Source organism: Dermacentor albipictus, unplaced genomic scaffold, assembly GCF_038994185.2.
Source record: "Dermacentor albipictus isolate Rhodes 1998 colony unplaced genomic scaffold, USDA_Dalb.pri_finalv2 scaffold_158, whole genome shotgun sequence".
Classification (NCBI taxonomy): Eukaryota; Metazoa; Arthropoda; class Arachnida; order Ixodida; family Ixodidae; genus Dermacentor; species Dermacentor albipictus.
In genome coordinates this window covers 80,381-99,248 of record NW_027225712.1, presented here as the reverse complement: position 1 = coordinate 99,248, position 18,868 = coordinate 80,381, and the positions used below count along the sequence as shown (strand labels likewise).

Below are 18,868 nucleotides of genomic sequence, written 5' to 3'. Positions count from 1 at the left end.
GTGATGTTGTGGTGCTGTTGTGGTCTAAGTTGAAAGCTATGGTTCATGCTTTTCAGGCGACGATGAAGTCAGGTCATCGAGCAGCAGAGACCTGGCACTTTCATTTCTAAGGTAGAGCTCTCTTGGTAAAACCTTAGCCAGGATGTGCCGGGTGCCTTAGAGAAAGGTGCGTATCTTCGGCCACCAGATAAACAGGAAGTAGTGAGAATGATAGCAGCTGCATGCCGAAAAGTAAAGGACCGACCTTCTGCGAAAGAAATCGAGAACATTGCAAACCATGCTGTCGGCAAATTCCCACATTCACTTGGTGACCCTAACTCCAGCTCAAACTCAGTTTCCTCGGTGGGCCTAGCCTACAAGATTGAAACAAGAATTGAAAACACCCGCAGAGGCTGTAAGCGTCTCGCATAGGCACCCTCTGGTAGCACGAAGACAAAAAAACAAACCTCGAATTCTTCGTATGGCTGCATTGATTGGCAGCCTGCTACTGTCACATTAACGCCTGATGAGCTAGAATCATCAAAGAAAGTCTTGGCTGGGCAAGCACCGAACGCACCATGTGAAGAGGACATCCCCCTCCAGAGGAAGGCAATGGGACAATGCTACCCTTTGATCAAAGCCTTTATACATTCTTCAGAGCCAGTGCACTCAGCCAATGAAATTAAGGAGATGTGGCCATTACTGTTTAAGAAGGAAGATCTTCACGACTATTTCCAAAGGTATATGTTTCATTGAGCTACTAGGGGACTTTTATTCACATTGTGTAACTGTGGTAGTATAAGCAGCAGAAAAGAGAAACTGAAATGGTTGCGTAAGTTGAACAAAAGTAAATAGAAAAATTGAGGAAGTTGGCAGTGAGTGATTTCACCATTCTTCTCTGATTGGTCCAGTCTGAGCTTGAGAATACACAATTCTTGCGAGTTCCATGCGAGTTCTAGGAGCAAAGTGCAAGTGACGAGCAGAGTGAGCAAGTAGGTAGAAACATCTCACCATCGGTTCCAGCAGAAGTGCAATTGCCTTTCATCCTCTCTTCCTGTGTTTGCTTCACACTAGCAGTACCCACAGTGACCTTTGTGGTTTCAAGCCAGGGTATTTTGAAGTAGTGCAGAGGCATTCTGTCAAGGCTGTTTGTGGGGCAGTGACTGGCCATAACTGCTGTAAAATAGCTCTGCAGTAGACTTCAGCAACGTCGACTACAATAGTACTCTTACTGTCCATATCTTGTTGTGAACAGCATTTGAAGCAAGTGCATCTGAAGCTGGGGCGAGCTTTTAGCTTTAGCTGGAAGCAGCTCAGAGTACCTTTATGGACAAAATAGCAGCAAAGAGGAATTTGCCTCATTCTTTGGACATGGTGACAATATTCCATAGAGTTAATTTAAGTGCACTTCAGCAAGATTGATTGATTGATTCTGGAGTTTTACGTGCCAAAACCACTTCTGATTATGAGGCACACCGTAGTGAAGGGCTGCGGATTAATTTTGACCACTTGGGGTTCTTTAACATCAGCTAGATCCAGACAGAAAGGCTGAAGTACATATAAGCTAAATAATTTCAGGTTTTGTGTAACTTATATCAATGAGAAATTTTTTGCACATATGCATACTTGAAATGAAAGAAGCATGTAAAATAAGGCAGTTATTGTTGTAGGATGAAAATTGTCCTTTGCATTAGTGTATGCAAAACCACGTATATATCAATGTTTATGCAGCGCAGTTAAAGCATGCTGAAGCATAGAGTTTGGAAGCTGTGGGGCATAGAGAAAGCCACTTAGGTCTGGATGATGCAAGAACGTAGGTTATGTATACCCACAGTCTGCAAACGTGCCCTCTAGCTTGTGAATTGGTCCATGGTAGCAGGACTGGACTGTTTGGGAGTGTTTGGGTTTTTGTAGGAAACGAAAATATGCACATGTGCTGACTTGCAACTAAACTTTCAACCATGGATTGAACACAATGCAGCAAAATCATGTGTTGATGCAGATAACACAAATGTGCTAAAAGATTAAGAAATATAACAGGCGTATGCCTCTACAAGTATTTCTATGATGTACCAATGTGCTCAGCTCTTTATTCGTCCATATGTAAGAAATATATGGGTACATAATCGCATTTTATTCTCTGCATCTCTTTCTTTGAGACTTCGAGGGGTGCGAATGGATGGAAGGCTGAGCATCATACCCAGAGATGTAGTGCTGGTGCTTACATCATTCTTGCACTCGAACACGGGGAATGACGCAGTGCTGGAGTGGAGTTCGAAGATAACGCAAGCAGAGACCAGTTTGGGTGACAAGGATGCTGCATCAGTCAGTCTTATACCCCTTGTGGTGTCCTACTTCAAAGATGACCTCAGCCAACTCGTACAAGTACATGAGGTAAGAGCCGGTGTTAACATGCATGCATTGTATGCAAGTCACATGTGCACAAGGTTTAGTCAGTTCTTGGGGTGTAATGTTGGCAGTGAGTGATCGGTTAATGGTCATTCTTTGATTTCTGCTGCATAAGTGAAAGATTATCTTTGCTTTTTTTTTTACAGTTGTATGTGGCTGTACCTTGAATGTACAGCACAATGTGCAGCCTGTAGTTATTTTTTACAGTAGTTTCCAAACATACAGCACTTGCAATAACAAATCTCGCCCTTTCCTCCACTCCTGCAAACTCGCTGTGAAACAAACAAATTACAGATTTCACCTAAAAACTTACACTAGCTGCATTAAACACAGGAAAATCCCAGAAGACCTTAGAATTAAGGTTAGATGTGCCCTCAGCTTTTCTGCCTTCAGACTATTATTGAAGTGGAACGCTGTCATAGAAAATGCGTAGCTCTCTTTAATTATATTCTCGAACACTGCCGGGAACTACTTATGATAATTACTAATCAGCTTGACAGCATAAATTTATCTGAACTGGAAAAAAGAGGACTTGAACAATTCGTAGAAACTAGGGAGGAAAACCTACTAGATAAATACCAACACAAAGGTATTGGAACCACAGATCCACCCAAGAAAACTGCTATGACTTCTGCGGCACATAGCTCCACCGATAGTGCTACGAGCGAGCATCCAGAGCACTGCAGCAATGTAGTAGACATATCACAGAGTTTAAATCTCGATGAAGTTGATCTCCTCAAACGTGGTCTGACATTTTGTCTCACGAACAGTGCAGTAAATGAATGTGAACTCCACAAGGATGTAACAGTTTTAAAGGTGCATGCGCATCAAGGGATTCTTTTTCGATAGGCCAGACGTAGGAAAACAGGATAAAGACTCTTAGACCACCTAGCACGTGGACACCGGAAGTCGAACAGTGCCCTTACTTTGAGTTGTGCATAAAGCTAATATCAGAGGAAATTCTAGTGTCAACGCGGCGTTGCCGCTAGAGCAAAAGTTTGTCCCCCGCTCAACACCAAATTCTTGAAAGAACTTGCCGAAAGAATGGATGTTGTAATAAAACCGGCAGACAAAGGTGGTAGTATTGTAATCTGGCCTATAGAAAACTACAAAAATGAGGCCTTCAAACTGCGCAACCATGCCCATTGCACAAAACTTGACTCTAATACCCCTGTTACACGGGCACTTTAATGGCCGTTAAGGAAAACGGCAGTTGGCCTTAACGACCGTTAGGCGGAGTTACATGGCAGCGCGAGCGCCGTTGGAAATCCAACAGTGATTGAAATCAACGGAGCTCGCCGGTCTCCGTTGCGCCGCCGCTCCGGTCCGTTTTGTCGTGCAGTAGACAAGATGGCAGCAAAATTTTTTTAGAGTTGGCGAGGTAAAAAGTTCAAGAGTCACGTGATCAATAGTTGAAACGGAAGTGAACCGACTGAGAATGGAAAGTGCCGTTACGGCGTTCAACTGCCGTTTGCGTTAACGGCCGTTGCAAGTGCCCGTGTAACGGGTATAACCCTACTTCGGTTTGCACCAACCTTGTCCAAAGTACAATAGCAGAGCTCCTGTCCCAGGAACTGATCACCCAGTCTGAATATAGCTTTATGATGCCCAAGAACAAAGAAGCAGGCCGCTTTTATCTTCTTCCTAAAATATCATCAGGTTCTTGTAGAAGAAATATTCGCAGCAGAAATCTCAGTACGGCCTACAGTGTCTAATAACAACACACCCACCGAGTCACTATCTAAATTCTTAAATCACCACTTGTCAAACATCCTGCCCACCCTCTTATCTTTTGTTCAAGACGCCTCACTTCCTTCGAATTATCGACGGCATTAACGCCAACCAAATCCTCTCAGACAGTGCTATTCTAGTAACTTTAGATGTTTCTGCGCTTTACACTAACATACCCATGAGTGAAGGAATTAAAGCCGTATCAAAGTCCCTCACGGTCTCCTCAAGCGCACGCTCCTGAAGTTTACCTGTCACTCCTTAGGTTAGTTCTCACACTAAACTACTTCTAATTAGTTTCTACTCGCTACCTGCAAACTTTCGGCACAAGCATGGGAACACCATTCGCTCCCACGTATGCCAACATTTTCATGCGGCAGCTTGAAGCAAACCTCATATAATATCATACCCTTTAAAACCCCACACCTATCGGCATTACATTGACGACATATTTATAATATGGGAACGTTGCAAAAGTGCACCATAAGTAGCCATTTCAACCACTTTCACCCGAGTATTAACTTTACAGCTCGCCACTCTCCTAGTCAAATCAACTTCCTCGACCCGACGGTCTGCATAGAAAATGGGAAACTGAGAACAACACTACTGGAAGCCTACGGATATCTAGCAGTATTTGGACTACAGCAGTCGATCATCCGTGACACTGCGAACGAGAAATTTTTGGCAGACAAGCAAAACCAAGAATATTAGCGAAGAACGATTGTATCCACCATCTAAATGACTTTAAAGCAACACTAGCAGAAAGAAACTATCCACACATTCCTCTCGACAGGACTTATGACGTCGCACCAAGATTGAACAGGCAGCCAGAATTAGCTATGAAAGAGCCTACGTCAGAACCTTAGAGCCCACCAGCTTTTATTACAAAATATAGTGGAACCCCGTTCATACGTTTTTCACCGGACCGAGGAAAAAAAAGCGTAACAGCCGGGAAAACGCAGCAGTGAGGATAGCTCCAAAAATGAATGAAAAAAGTGCAGCTTCAACTATAGACAATTTATTTCCACAGAGTGTGCTTAGAACTTTAAAATGTCTAGAATGGTGGCTTGCGTTTCTTTCGCTCACTAGAAATCGCCACACGTTTCTCAATAGCCTGGAAGGCCGCATTGCTGTCAGCGTAGCTGTGAGGTGCGACGTACCTGCGGAGGTCCAGAGCCGCGACGGCTTTTCCAACGCTAGTATTTGGCAACTCCCCGGCATCATGCGGCTCGTGCTTCTCCTCGTCACCGCGCCACGGCAATGGCAACGGACGGAGGAATATCCGCGGGAAATTTTGCCCTCTTTGGCGTAATCATGCTAACATGCTAACGATAGTTTAGTATTCCTGCGCAGTGCACGCATCCGAGCAGTCCAGTTGCGCGCAGCGCGGCGTGGTTTCTCGAGAAATGTAAACAAGAGGAGAGCTGGCCCGATAGGCGGAGCAACGCCATGAGCAACACCAACTTCCGGCTTCCCTTTAGCTATGGCTTCGCAAAGAGTGACGTCAGGGCCTCTCCTGAGTTTCCTTCCTCCGTGAGTCAACCCGTCCAACAAACCATGCGGTGACCGTAATCACAGTGATGAGAGTGAGAGCATTTTTCACGAATGGCCACCTAGTGGCGGCCTCTCGAACTGGCGTGCGGCTTCTTGCAGCCAGTTCCATAGCCAAGCCCGGTCAAAACTCGTCAAAAGCCAAAATGGCGGTTGGAGTGCGTTGCCTAGTTTAGCCCAGGCGGGTTCGGGTTGCGACGCATCATGCGGGAATGTTTTCACAGCTACTACGTAACTGCGGGGTTCCTTATACATTTACCCGTCATGGTTGCTCAGTGGCTATGGTGTTGGGCTGCTGAGCACGAGGTAGTGGGATCGAATCCCGGCCACGGCGGCCGCACTTCGATGGGGGCGAAATGCGAAAACACTTGTGTACTTAGATTTAAGTGCACGTTAAAGAACCCCAGGTGGTTAAAATTTCTGGGGTCCTCCACTACGGCGTGCCTCATAATCAGAAAGTGGTTTTGGCACGTAAAACCCCATAATTTAATTTTTCTTATACATTTGATCCTATGGAAGCTATGCCGCGACCGGATGAAAACAGCGCAGCAGCCGTGAAAAACGCAACAGTGAGGAACGTAGCAGCGGGGTTCCACTGTATTCTAATGCACTCCCGAACATAAACAACATCCTACAAAAATAGCGCCCAATATTATCAAGTAACGAGCGTTTGAGAAAAGTGTTCCCGGTGATACCAAGAGTGACCTATCGCCGCAACAGAAATTTTAAGGACATGTTAGTGCATGCAAAAGTCAGCCAACATCATTCCCCCGTAATAAAATCATGCTCTCGCTTCAGGTGCAAAACCTGCAGGCACCTTCCAAGTGACCTTACAATTAAAAGCACCCCAAATGGCTATGTACACGAAGTGAAAACTAGCTCTACTTGTACTAGTTCCGATATTATATGCTTAAGTGTTCTTTCTGTAAGAAAGAATATATCGGTAAAACGGGACAATCAAAGAATGTCAAGTTAAACAGACATCGCACGGACACAGCTAACAAGCTTCCCAAAGGCGTCGCCGAACCAACCAGGTCATAACTGATGAACTTAACCTCTATATCCTACACTCAAATTTCCATTTTGCATGAGACAGAAAATAGAGAATCATGCCTCATCCATAAATTCAGGACATTGCAACCGATATGCATAAACGTTTGAAAGGGAGATTTAGAATTTATTCGCTGTGCTAAATTTCAAAGTATGTGGGCAACAGCACTTATTTAACACTGGTTTGCCCTGTACCCCCCCCCCTTTTTCAATATACTTATGTATACGTGTATATATGTATATATATATATTTGTCAACAGTATTCCAGCCTCCCCTCCATCCTTTACTTATATTTATTCCCCTCATTCGTTCATTTATATATTCATTACTTTTTTTCTTCCAAGAGCTACATTTTCTGCCACTAATTTTATTCTCTCTTTCAGCGAAAGGATAGTTCACTGACCTCCAGTGAAGCATATAGTACCCCACCCGCCCTTGTTGTCCAGGCCCCTTCCACGAGAGAGAGAGAGAGAGAGAGAAAAAATGATAAATGAAAGGTAGGGAGGTTAACCAGGACTGAGCCCGGTTGGCTACCCTACAATGGGGAAAGGGGGACGGAAAGATTAAAAGGAGAGAAAGTCCACTGGGGATATCAGTCGGGTCACTCAGTTCAGATCACAGATGCTGACTCAATCCGGTATCTTTCAAATATCGCAGCAGTGCTTTTGTGGCCTTTTGTAGCTGCCATATGCGAGGCCATAATCCCGAAATCTTGTTCAAAGTGAACGGCTTTCCATCTAGCTGATTGAGAGCTGTGCAGAGGTCTTGCCTTTAATCTTCAAAAGATGGGCAGTAGCACAGTAGGTGTTCTATGGTTTCCTTGACACCGCAGGCATTGCACTCGGCGCTATCAGCCATTCCAGTCAAAAATGCATATGCATTTGTGAATGCGACGCTCAAACGTAAGCGGCACAGCACTGTTTCCTCATTTCGCTGAAGACCTGGGAGCAGCCGCATTTGCATAGAGGGATCGTGACAATGCAATCGATGTTGAGTGAATTAAGGTGTGTGGCACTTCTCCAATGTCAAAGAGTGCGCTAGCTTGCCTAAGTGTTGGGTTGCGTCGGTCCGCGATAAAGGTGTAGATGCACTGGTTGCTCCTTCGTGTGCTTTCCTAGCAGCTTCGTCAGCGAGGTCGTTCCCGGAGATACCGCAATGACCAGGCAGCCACTGAAACACGACGTCGTGTCCTTTCGTGATCATGTGATGGTGCATTTCTCGTATCTCCGACATGAGTTGTTCACACGACCCGCGACGAAGAGATGACAGAAGACATTGTAAGACCACCTTTGAATTGCAGAATATTGACCACCGATTAGCCGGTTGGTTATTAATATAATCAACGGCACCTCGGAGGGCAACAAGCTCTGAACCAGTCGATATTGTCAAGTCAAAAATCTTGTATTGGATGCTTAGTGATTGTGATGGTATAGCCACTGCGCTGGTGGAGCTGTTCTGAGTGGAAGAACCATGCGTATATATGTGGACTCGATCAAAGTAGAAAGTGTGCAAACAATCCAGAGCTGCTTGCTTCAAGGCTAAGGTAGGCAGGTCGGTCTTCTTTCTTATCCCTGGAACCGTAAGACGCACTTGAGGTTGTTTTAAACACCACAAAGCTGAGGTTGAACGTGCTGAGGGTGTGAAACCCGATGGTAAGAAGGCACGATGGATGCTGACCTTGTTGGAGAAGGACGCCTGCGGTCGTCGTTTTGGCAGGCATGCAAAAGAGCTTGACTGCATCCGTGAAACATGACGAATATGGCCTCTAAGCGTTTCGGTGCTAATGTAAGTCGTGATCGTATGGTCTTGAGCCATTATAATGGCTCCTGCTGTTGAGGTGCTCCGCAAAAGGCCTAGGCAAACACGTAGTGCCTGCGCCTGCACGCTCTGAAGTACTCGAAGATTTGACTTGCATGTTTTAGCACGCACGGGAGAGCTATAGCGTAGGAATCCGATGAAAAGTGCTCGGTAGAACTGTAGCATGGAGCCCACTGACGATCCCCATGTTTGCCGGCGATGAACTTGAAGACGTGAACAATAGATGCGAGCTTCTTCTTTAAATGGGTAACCTGAGGGCTCCAAGTGAGGTACCGGTCCACAATGACGCCCAAAAACCAGTGATTTCTCTTGTAGGAGATAGGCTGACCATTGATACATACTGGATAACGAGTCATCGCTTTTCGCGTAAAAGCGACTAAGGCACATTTTTCTGTTGAGATGGTAAGGCCTAGTGTGTGAAGGTAGTCAGATGCCTATGTTGCTGCTTTCTGTAGCCATGCGCGAACCTGCAGGCGAGTGACCGGTGATGTCCAGATGCAGATGTCGTCGGCGTAGATTGAGACACTCACTGTTTCCTCACTCACCTTACAAGCGGCGGTCTCTGCAGTCGAAACCTCCGACTATCTCCACTCAAATCAAAGCTGCTCGTCTACCGCCCGCGCCGCCGGCCCAAGCCTACAGCCGAATCACGCCAATGTGACGACATAATCCTCTATACGCAAGACGGCTCCTGCATTCCCTGAGTCCCAAAAAAACACATCCTAGGCATGCATATAACAGCCAACGGGTCAAACATAGAAGCTATTCGCAAAATCGAAGGCAAGGTTACAGCGGCTACCCGCCTGATCAAACGCATTACAAGCAAGTGCACGGGCATGAAGGAGGACAGTGTCCATGCGACTCATACACTCTTTCGCAATCAGTCACATCACTTATGCGGCTGCCTTCCACAACTGGAATGTCACCGAAAGGGAGAAAATCAACACCCTTATACGCAAGACTTACAAGATCGCCCTTGGTCTACCGGAGTCCACAAGCACTGCTCGTCTGCTACAGCTGGGGGTATACAACATGCTTTAGGAAATCGTGGATGCGCAAAGAACCTCTCAACTCGCATGTCTCTGACAGCCACGGGCCGGCACATCCTGCAGAAACTCGGCTTCAACTACCACGTTCAACACGGTCAGAAACAGGTCATTCCACCCGACCTCAGCGACACGCTGGTTGTCACCCCTATCCCTCAAAACATGCACCCCGAATTTAATCGGGGCCGACGCCAGGCCTGTGCCAAGGCACTGCTGCACTCCTTGGGCGGAAAGAGGACTCCATGCTTTGTAGACGCCGCAGAATACACACGAGAACACCGATTCACGGCGGTAGTTGTAGACGTTATCTCCCGGCTTACGCACGCGTCTAGTGTCACAACGGAATACCCTGAAACAGCGGAAGAGGTAGCGATTGCGCTTGCACTTACCGACCCCCTCTGCGAGGTAGTTTTTAGCGACTCACAATCTGCACTTCGCAACTACGCATGGGGGCGCATTTCCTCCGAAGCTCTCCAGATTCTAAGGAAGGCTGGTCGACAGCACTTCGATAACACCGCGATCATGTGGTTTCCAGCGCAGGTCGCCACCCCCATCGATGAGGGCCCCCCTAAGTTGAATGAGGTAGCACACCGCCTCTTCGAGTTCGGAACTCCGGGTTCAAACACGCGAGAACGCCTAGTCAGGTACAATGACATCACCAAGCACTACCAGCTAGGCAGGCGGTTGCTGCCCCCACCTCACCCCATGCTGAAACGTCGCCAGGCAGTCATCTGGCGACAATTACAAACACAACCATTCCCCAGTCCGGTGCGACTGCAGCACATTTTTCCCACGTAATACCCGACTGCTCTTTGCATATTATGTCAGGAAACTAGAGCGACGCTGTCACACAAGTTGTGGGAGTGTCATGTTACATCAGCTACAATGGCAGTAGCTGCAGAGGCTCTTGCGTCGAAGTGGGCCACCGCTCTGCGCAGCTCCAACCTCAAGACACAAGAGTGGGCTGTCCAGCAAGCCCGAGAGGCGGTGACAAGGCAAGGCCTCGAAGTGTCCTCAGGGGAGACCTGAGCCCGGGTCGTCAAATTTGCCGGATTCAAAATAAAGTTCTTTCCATCCATCCATAGATCAATGACACGGTCAGTCGATGAACGACCGCGTCGAAATCTCGCCATAGTCAGGGTAAATTTTGTGGTGTTCAACATTTGAGACGCATGAGGAGTATACGTTCCATGAGCTTCCAGGCGCAGCTGGCAAGAGCTATAGGCCGATACGGTGCCGATTCGAGTGGCGACTTTCCTGCTTTTAAAAGTGGTACCAGGCAACTGCATTTCCATTCCTTTGGGACGACGCCATCTTGCCATGAACTATTAGAAAGGCTGAGAAGTTCTCTTCGTGCATCTCGACCTAGGTGGCGCAAAGCAGTATGTGTTATGCCATCGGGCCCTGGTGAAGGCGAACACCTGCAGAGCGCCATAGCAGCTTCTAGCTCTTCCGTAGCGAATGGAGCTTCCATACTTGCATCTCATGGGTCGGGGATGTTGCCTAAAGTCATGTCGAGGACCAAAACTGTGCCACCGGCGACTTTCGCAGAAAATTCCTCTGCGACGTCTATCTCACGGCGGTTTTGATAGAGAGCAAGGGCGTTGAAAGGGTGTCGTTGCTGGGGACTTGAGCAAAGACCCCGCAGGGTACGCCACACACGGGACAATGGCTTGCGGGGGCCCAGTCAGTCGCAAAAGCATTTCCATCTTTGATCTGCTAGCTTATCCATTGGGCGTTTGATCTTCTTTCGCATGCGCCAAGCTTCTCTGAAGTCAAGAATTGACTTCGTACGCCTGTACCTCCTTTCAGCTCGGCGACGTAGTGCATGAAGCCTTTCCAATTCAATGTCATTCTCTGTATGCTTTGATGAATGCGTGAAGCAGCGTGTACAATCCTGCATAGCGTCTGCAATTATGTCTTCTAATCTGCGTGCGATGTGTGTCTTGCATGTGTCTTCTACACGATCTTGAAAGACTGACCAGTCAATTTGGCGAGAGACAACTGGTAATGCGGCGTCTAGTCCATCCATTCTCACATAGGTCGGAATATGATCACTTCCATGGGTTTCAATATCAGTGAATCACTGCACGCTCAAAGTCAGGCAACGTGACACCAAAGTCAAGTCAAGGCAGCTGCTGTACGTGGTTCCTCGCAGAAATGTCGGGCTTCCGTCATTTAGAAGACACAGGTTGTGGCCTGATGCAAAGGATATTAGTGACCTGCCCCTCGAATGTATCCTGGAGCTTCCCCATATATGGCGGTGAGCGTTGAAGTCCTCTGTTATTATCCAAGGACCGGGAGTAGCAGCCATAATATCTTCCAGTCTTTTTCTATCAAACTGACTTGTTGGGGAGCAGTAGACCCCAATAAGAGTAAAAAACAGCTTCTTCTTTTTTCACAGTAACACAGACGTGTTGGTTACCGTCGTGTGGCGCTACGTGTTGGGAAAAATACGTAAGGTCCTTGTGAATGTAAACCAGAACCTTACTACTACGGACACACATGTTTGAAACAAAAGATTCATATCCTGATAGTCTTATGGAGGCTAAGTTCGGTTCACAGATGACCAGTATAGCAAAATGGTTTTCAAGTACGAACTGTCGAAAATCTGAAATACGTGACCTCAGGCCTCTCGCATTCCATTGGAATATGGAGGCACTTCTGACATCATCCCGGAACGATCGTTGTTGTTGTCGATGAGCCATGGTTCTGCTGTAGAAGTTCTGAAGCACTGGACTTCTGAAGGCTCGCCAGCACCGGACTGATGGCATCCAGCACTTGCAATGCACTTCGAGCTGTTGGTGTCTGTAGCTTGTCCAGAAGAACATGAATAGCACTCACCAGAGAGCTGATCATAACAACAATTTGTTAATCTTGGTCCACCAATTTATCGGGAACAGACGAAGTGTCCCCTGCTGTAGAAGTATCATTTCGCTCAGTAGGGGCATGTAACCTCGGGAGTGCAGGCCATGCATCAGCAGCCGTGCTGTTTGATGCACCTTTGTCCTTTGAGCTGACTGCGTTTGGCCTGTGCGGAAGAGTAGGTGGTAATATCATGTGTGGCGTTCTGCAGAGGCTTCGGAGGCCCTTGATCGACGTCGGCGACGTGATCGTCGTCGCTTAATAGATGTCGCTACTTCTCGGTGAGACGAGTGGTTTCTAACCATTTTTTTTAATATTTGCATTTCCTTTCGAATCAAAGGGCATTCCTTTGAAGATGCATCGTGAGGGCCGCTGCAGTTTGTGTACTTCAGCACACTGGCCTCGCACGTGTTTGTGGTGTGGGGCCCAGTGCAGCGAGAACAGACGGTAGTGTTATTGCACACACTACTCACATGGCCGAGCTCCATGCACTTCCAGCACTGCAGCGGTTTCGGTACAAAGGGGCGAACTGTGTGTCGGAAGTGGCCCACTTTTACATGCGATGGGAAGGATTCGCCCTTAAATATGATCTTCACACACCGTGGCGTGCTGAGACGAAACGCGTTTGTGATGGTGTTTTCCGTAGCAGGATTGATTAAGATTGACAGATCGGAGTTGACAATGGTCTCGCTAACATCGTAAATTACGCCAGTACGGACGTGTTTGCCCAGCGCAATACGAGGGCGGACTTTCATCCCGCCAAGTTCCGTGACCTTGCGCAAAGAATCCAACGCAGCTGCGTGTTCTATGTCAATCGCTAGCACGTTCTTACGGGTGTTCACTCTGATGTCTTTGATTTCGTTTGGAACCAGCGCCTCTAAATGTGAAGACACGGCTTGCCTGTTGAAGTGTCTCAGGTTGTCAGTGGCGAGTACAGGATGGTGAGCTCCTCGGTATACCGCGAAGATCTCATGGCGGACTCACTCGAATTCGATGATGCGCTGAGAAATCTTCGCTTTGCTTTACGACTCCGCACCAGCTGGAAGGCGTCGTCACAAGAATCTTCACTGCTGACATAGTACTGCATGGTGTCGTCGCTCTCAGTGTCGCTCTCGGTGCCGTTGCGCTTCCTGGAGGCAGCCGCCGCGGGCACTGCTAAGTCCAGCGGACGTGCGTGAGACTCCATCTCCATCACAGTTAAGGAGGAAATAGCAATTCACTGGCAAAGTCTAAGAAATTCACAGAATGAGTAGAGCTGGAAGACCCGGCGCTCTGCCTGAAAGACACGAAAAATGGAACCTGCAATGACACGTCAATTGGCTCACACACGTTGCTTCCTCTACCGACGTTGAGTCCACAACTTTCTCCTGAATTCTACACCGTCGCCACTAACACACCTTCAGTAGTTGCCTCGCCAAACCGCCTTACCCTCTCTCCCCTTTAGAAGAAATGCACCTATACATATATATATATATATATACTGTGCCGAAAAGAGCATATGTCGCCTTGAAAAAAAGACAAGTCCACTTGTTGAAACGTTGGCTCCGGCTTTCACCTTGTTCTTGTGTTTCCCATCATCTTGAATTTCCTTCTCCCGCATTCCCCTTGTTTTCCCAGTAGTTTTCAAATGTAATTGAGCTATATTAATCTAACTGTCTCTGTGCCACACTGCCGCATTAGATTTTTCACTCTTAACATTATGAGCAGCTGGTGCCCGATACAAGCACTGTCATTCAGGCAAATATGCTGTAAAACCAGTGGAACTGTCAGGCTAAAGGTTATACATTATTGAAAAGGTTCAATTTTCAACTACGCAGGAAAGGTGGTGTTATTACCGGTTACTTGTGATGTCATTCTTTCAATAGGGTGTAGACGTCTAAAGTTCTACCATGTTCAACCATTATCTTTCTAACCTCAAATGATTGGATATATTTTACTACAGATGCCCAAGGAATATCACAAAGGGCCTTTTCATGAACGTTAGGCAAACTAAACTAGTCAATCTCACAAATGTAAGAATTTAAGCACACAAGCTGATCAGTTCCCTAAAGCAGTGCAGTTATAATGAGCATGCGGCTCTGTTTTGAACCGATCAGAAGAAATGCTATGATATGTTTTCTTTGTTCCTCAATTGTTTTGTATTTCTAGCACACACAGACAGGCCTAGAGACAAAATAGAGACCTAATAAGCAAGCTGCTTCTCACGTGTGCACTTCTTGGTTGTAAAAATAAGACATGCATTTTTACATTATAAAAAAGAGTAGACTTCTTGCCTCACTGAGAAGGCTTCCTGGTCCTGACACTAAGGACAGATCTACAGGAAATGTGTTTCAATTGGAACTAACCTACATTTCACATATACAAAAATGTTTCATTCACTAAAATTTATGTGATTACTTTAAGCTGTGGTTGCACTCTTTCTTATTTCGGGCATCAACAGGGATGACCGGCAGTTTTCTTGACACTCTGCCCGTTTGCCCAGTCATAGTTGCACTTGGTGAGCTTTCTCAGCCTTTCTTAATTTACAAATGTTTTAGAATATGTCCTATACCCAAAAGCCCGAAATGCACTCTTCATCATGAAGAAAAGCAAGCAACTGCAAAGGCCATGAAGAAGTTTCTGAATGGCTAGATGGTGTATGTCACCAAATGCTACTTAACAAAATCATCGTAATCTATCTAATGCCTATTGCCACAGCTGTGGTTGCTTTATGGCCCAATGACAACTGTTGACTTGTTTGGAAGCTGCTTACCAGTCCGATTGTCGATACCAAACTAAAAATAGATGTAATTGCAACAAAGCATAGAAAAATGGCGCCTGGAAAAAAAATGTTAAACCTGAGACTGTGATGAATTTCTTCTACAGAAAGCTAGATTACCTTATTGCATTAACATCAATCAGCATAAATGACTAGGTATGCTTGTGGCTTGCCGGTCACACTCTTTGATTTATGCTATGTTCCTAAACGAATAAGTTTCCACAAAGCAGGCTTCATGCAGTTGGTGATGTTGAAGCACCTGTTGCTACACTCGTATGTGTTTCAGCTGAATATGGTGAAACAAATAGCGAGCTGTCGCTTTTCTCAGGTGCCATTCCATCAGAGTTGAGAGGGTACTTATTTGTGACTGATTATACAATGTGCAGCCAGTAGTAAATTGATTTGATGTAGACATTTCTGCAGCAGTTGCTGGTACTTGGAATGGAGACCGTTGATAGGATAAGCATCTTCATCTAGAGTTGCCAGCTCTGTTCACCACCGGTGACTTACCAAGAGCCTTTTGGCTCCGTCATCAATGCTGAAGCAAGGTGGAGGGCACAGGGGTCTCACACCCAAGTACCCCTGACAAAGCTGAGACTTGAGTGATCACCTGCGTGGTTACAAAAAACAAGCTGCATGATAGACTTTGTTCCTATCATTTAAACGATCTGTAACGTAACACTGCATCTTTGAATGTTGGGGTTGTTTAATGCAGCATTTAACTTTGTCATTTCAGTTAAGCACGATTACTACAAGGTGACCTGAATAATGGAAAGAGCAGCAGGGCTTGGCTAGTGTTTTATTGTATTCATATATGCACGGAATTTCAGTACATGAAAACACTTTGCAATGACTAGCAAAATAACCTGTACATTGTTTATCACTTAAAGGGGTTCAGGACAAACACCAGGACAGCCATATGCCCTCCTTGTTTTAACTTCGCATTGTCAATGAGCAAGCCAAGTGAGTCCGTTATGAAACATCGTTCCAGCGCACAATTGAACACGGACGAGAAGAGAAAGACAACACGAACACCGGACTTCAACTGAATTTTATTCATAGAAAACAGCTTTATGTACACAGGGGGAGGGGGGGGGGGGGGGGCTGCTAGTGCACAGGACCACCCAAAAATATTTCCTCGGTCCAGGCAACAGTCATCAGAAGTGTCAAACCAAAAGAAGGAAGGAATAAAAGCAAAAAGTGAAAAAAAGGTGATAAAACCTTTCCCTCTCTTTTCTTCCCCTCTTTTTTACATCACTCAGTACAATCTTGCTCATCTCCTGCCCTACCTAGCTGATTCGACACACCCGTTTGCCCTGAGATAATCAAGTTCTTTTTTTCCCCGAGTACAACAGAAGGAGCACTGACACAGTAATCGTTTTCATTGGAGATACAAAATGCTTCAAAAATTTCCGGATTTTTCTGATTGCCATATTTGCGCAACACATGTGTTCGTTCGAAAAATGCTTTGCATGCTAGCTTGTGCAAGCAACGGCGAATGTGGTCGGCTTAATGACCAGCGTCACTTAGTGAAGTAGCATTCCTGCGATGCTCTTGCAGGCGTTCATTCAGACAGCGCCCAGTTTGGCCAATATAGCATTTCCCACAGGCGAGGGGAATACTATACACAACACTGATGTCACATTCAACGAGGGCTTTGGTGTGTTTTATTTTGCAGGCTGGCTTCTGGGATTTGTTTACAAGGCGACACAGTCGTCCCAGCTTTTCCGGTGCTGAAGATACAACATGCACCCCGCACCTGTCGCCAACCTTCTTGAGGCGGTGAGAAACCTGGTGCCAATAGGGCACTACGACAGGGCGCTTTAGCGTGCGTGTGTCTTTTGTCAGCCTGCGCCTCCCACCAACCTTTACCTTGCAAATCTGGCTCTCTACCACCGAGTCCACGATTTCTCCAAGGAACACGCCTTCTCCAGACGCCTTAGCTGGGCGTCGACGCTGTCACGGACTTGACGTTCGCATGACTTTTCTAGAGCAGAGTGGATGCAGTTTTTTGCTATAGCTCTTTTTACGAGCTTGGAGTGGGCCAATTGATAATTAAGAATTTTTTTGGACCGTGGCTTGTTCTGCCAGCACATGCGCGCTCCATGAAAAATAAGACACACGTCGAGGCACTGGATGCAACCATTTTGCGGCAGTTCGTGCGTGAACTTCATTCCAAAGGCATTACTAGCAAAAATATCGAGAATGTTGCTTATACTACTGCCTCTATCCTGAGCATCAGGATAGATGCAATACGTGTTCAATTGTGCGCTGGAACGATGTTTCATAATGCTAATCACAACCAACTAGCCCAGCTGTCCATACTTAGCCAAGTGAGGCCGCTGGATACAATGAAAATACATGTGTACCATCTAGCAAAACACATACCCAAAATTATAACCTATAATGCTTCAATTAGCTCAAAAATAAAACATTTTGTGTGTCTGCTCTAAAGTACTCTAAAATTCAAAGTTTTGTGTACCAAAGATTTCTCCAAACTAGTTTTTCAGTGGAAGCCCTGGTAATCTTCATGCAACCACTTATGTTAAATCAAGGAGTGAATGAGACAAGTATATGAAGTTTGAGGATTTGCCTCACACAATGGAACCTTTATAGATATGATATAATGTGGTTTCTCGTTTAGTTTCTTGGCCCTGATGTCACCGGTGCACTGCTCAAGCACTCAACTGCCATAAACGTTTATCAAAGGAAACGTGAAATGCAGGGTGTCTACCAACCGGGAAAACCGGGAATTCTCAGGGATTTTGAGTAGTCTGGAAAAACTCAGGGAAAACTCAGGGGATTTGTGCTTCTATCAGGGAAAATTAGCTGTAATTTTTTTAGAGGGTCAAAAGTCGCGGTAATGCTGGCTCGAGAAACAGACAGGACGCGTAACGAATCGTCGTCGGCTGGAGGAGTTGCCAGTGTACAGTCAACGACCGACTTTCCGGATTCCCGATAAATCGGACGGCTTCGCGGCACCACCACGTACCGCAAAGAGTCAATGTATCATAACGTCTGAAAATTCAGACGCAAGAACTCTTCGCCGTCCGATTTTCTAAACGTTTTGCGTGATCGCAGGTCCGAGACGGCAATAATGAAAACCACCACCCCTGCTATTTTGATTACCTCGCCGCCTTGAAACGGTGCTCTCGCACGCAGATGCGCTGGCAGCCGTGGCCACCACTGCGGCAACGGTAGGCCTAGCTGCTTCGACGTTCGCTGTTAAGCTTCTTGTCGTTCGGTGCCGTGTTTCTTCATTTCTCCGCTGACAGCAATAATTTTGTCTTCGAAGCTTGGAAACCACGGCGCATTGCATAATGCTCTTTCCCGAAAGTCTGCTTCGCCTCATTACAGTCGTGTCACGCGGTGAAGCGTACAAGCGTAGGAAAGGGCAATTGTCGCGGGACACTGTATGTATTTCTTAATTTTACACGTGTGCACTCGCCCTCACCTGTCACAGTAGGAGCACCGATATACCTAATAAGTGCACTGACAGGCATTCAGAGCTTTTTCAGACGTACATGTGTCGATTTTAGCCCTTAAGGGCAGTAAAAGACATGAATTTATTTTTTCGGACTGCCTGATTTTTCGGAAGTTTTCGCGGCCCCTAGGGGGTCTGAAAAATTGGACGTTGACTGTAAATTGACCAAGAGTATTCTT

At 46.3% G+C, this 18,868-nt stretch overlaps 1 protein-coding gene across 23 annotated transcripts in view; it reads left to right on the top strand.

Annotated features, from left to right (window-relative positions):
• Positions 1-18,868, top strand: part of LOC139053569 (uncharacterized) — a 49,370-nt gene that overhangs the window by 11,725 nt on the left and 18,777 nt on the right. For 6 of the 23 annotated variants that reach the window (XM_070530503.1, XM_070530497.1, XM_070530501.1 and 3 more), the window contains 2 exons: positions 57-719; positions 2,139-2,373. In XM_070530503.1, coding sequence (XP_070386604.1) covers positions 592-719; positions 2,139-2,373 — 363 coding nt within the window. In that variant the 5' untranslated portion in view covers positions 57-591. Of the gene's footprint in view, positions 1-56; positions 720-2,138; positions 2,374-7,101; positions 7,216-14,887; positions 14,945-16,883; positions 16,988-18,868 lie in introns of all 23 variants that reach the window. The other 17 variants (XR_011510581.1, XR_011510582.1, XR_011510571.1 and 14 more) reach the window with 9 other exon arrangements.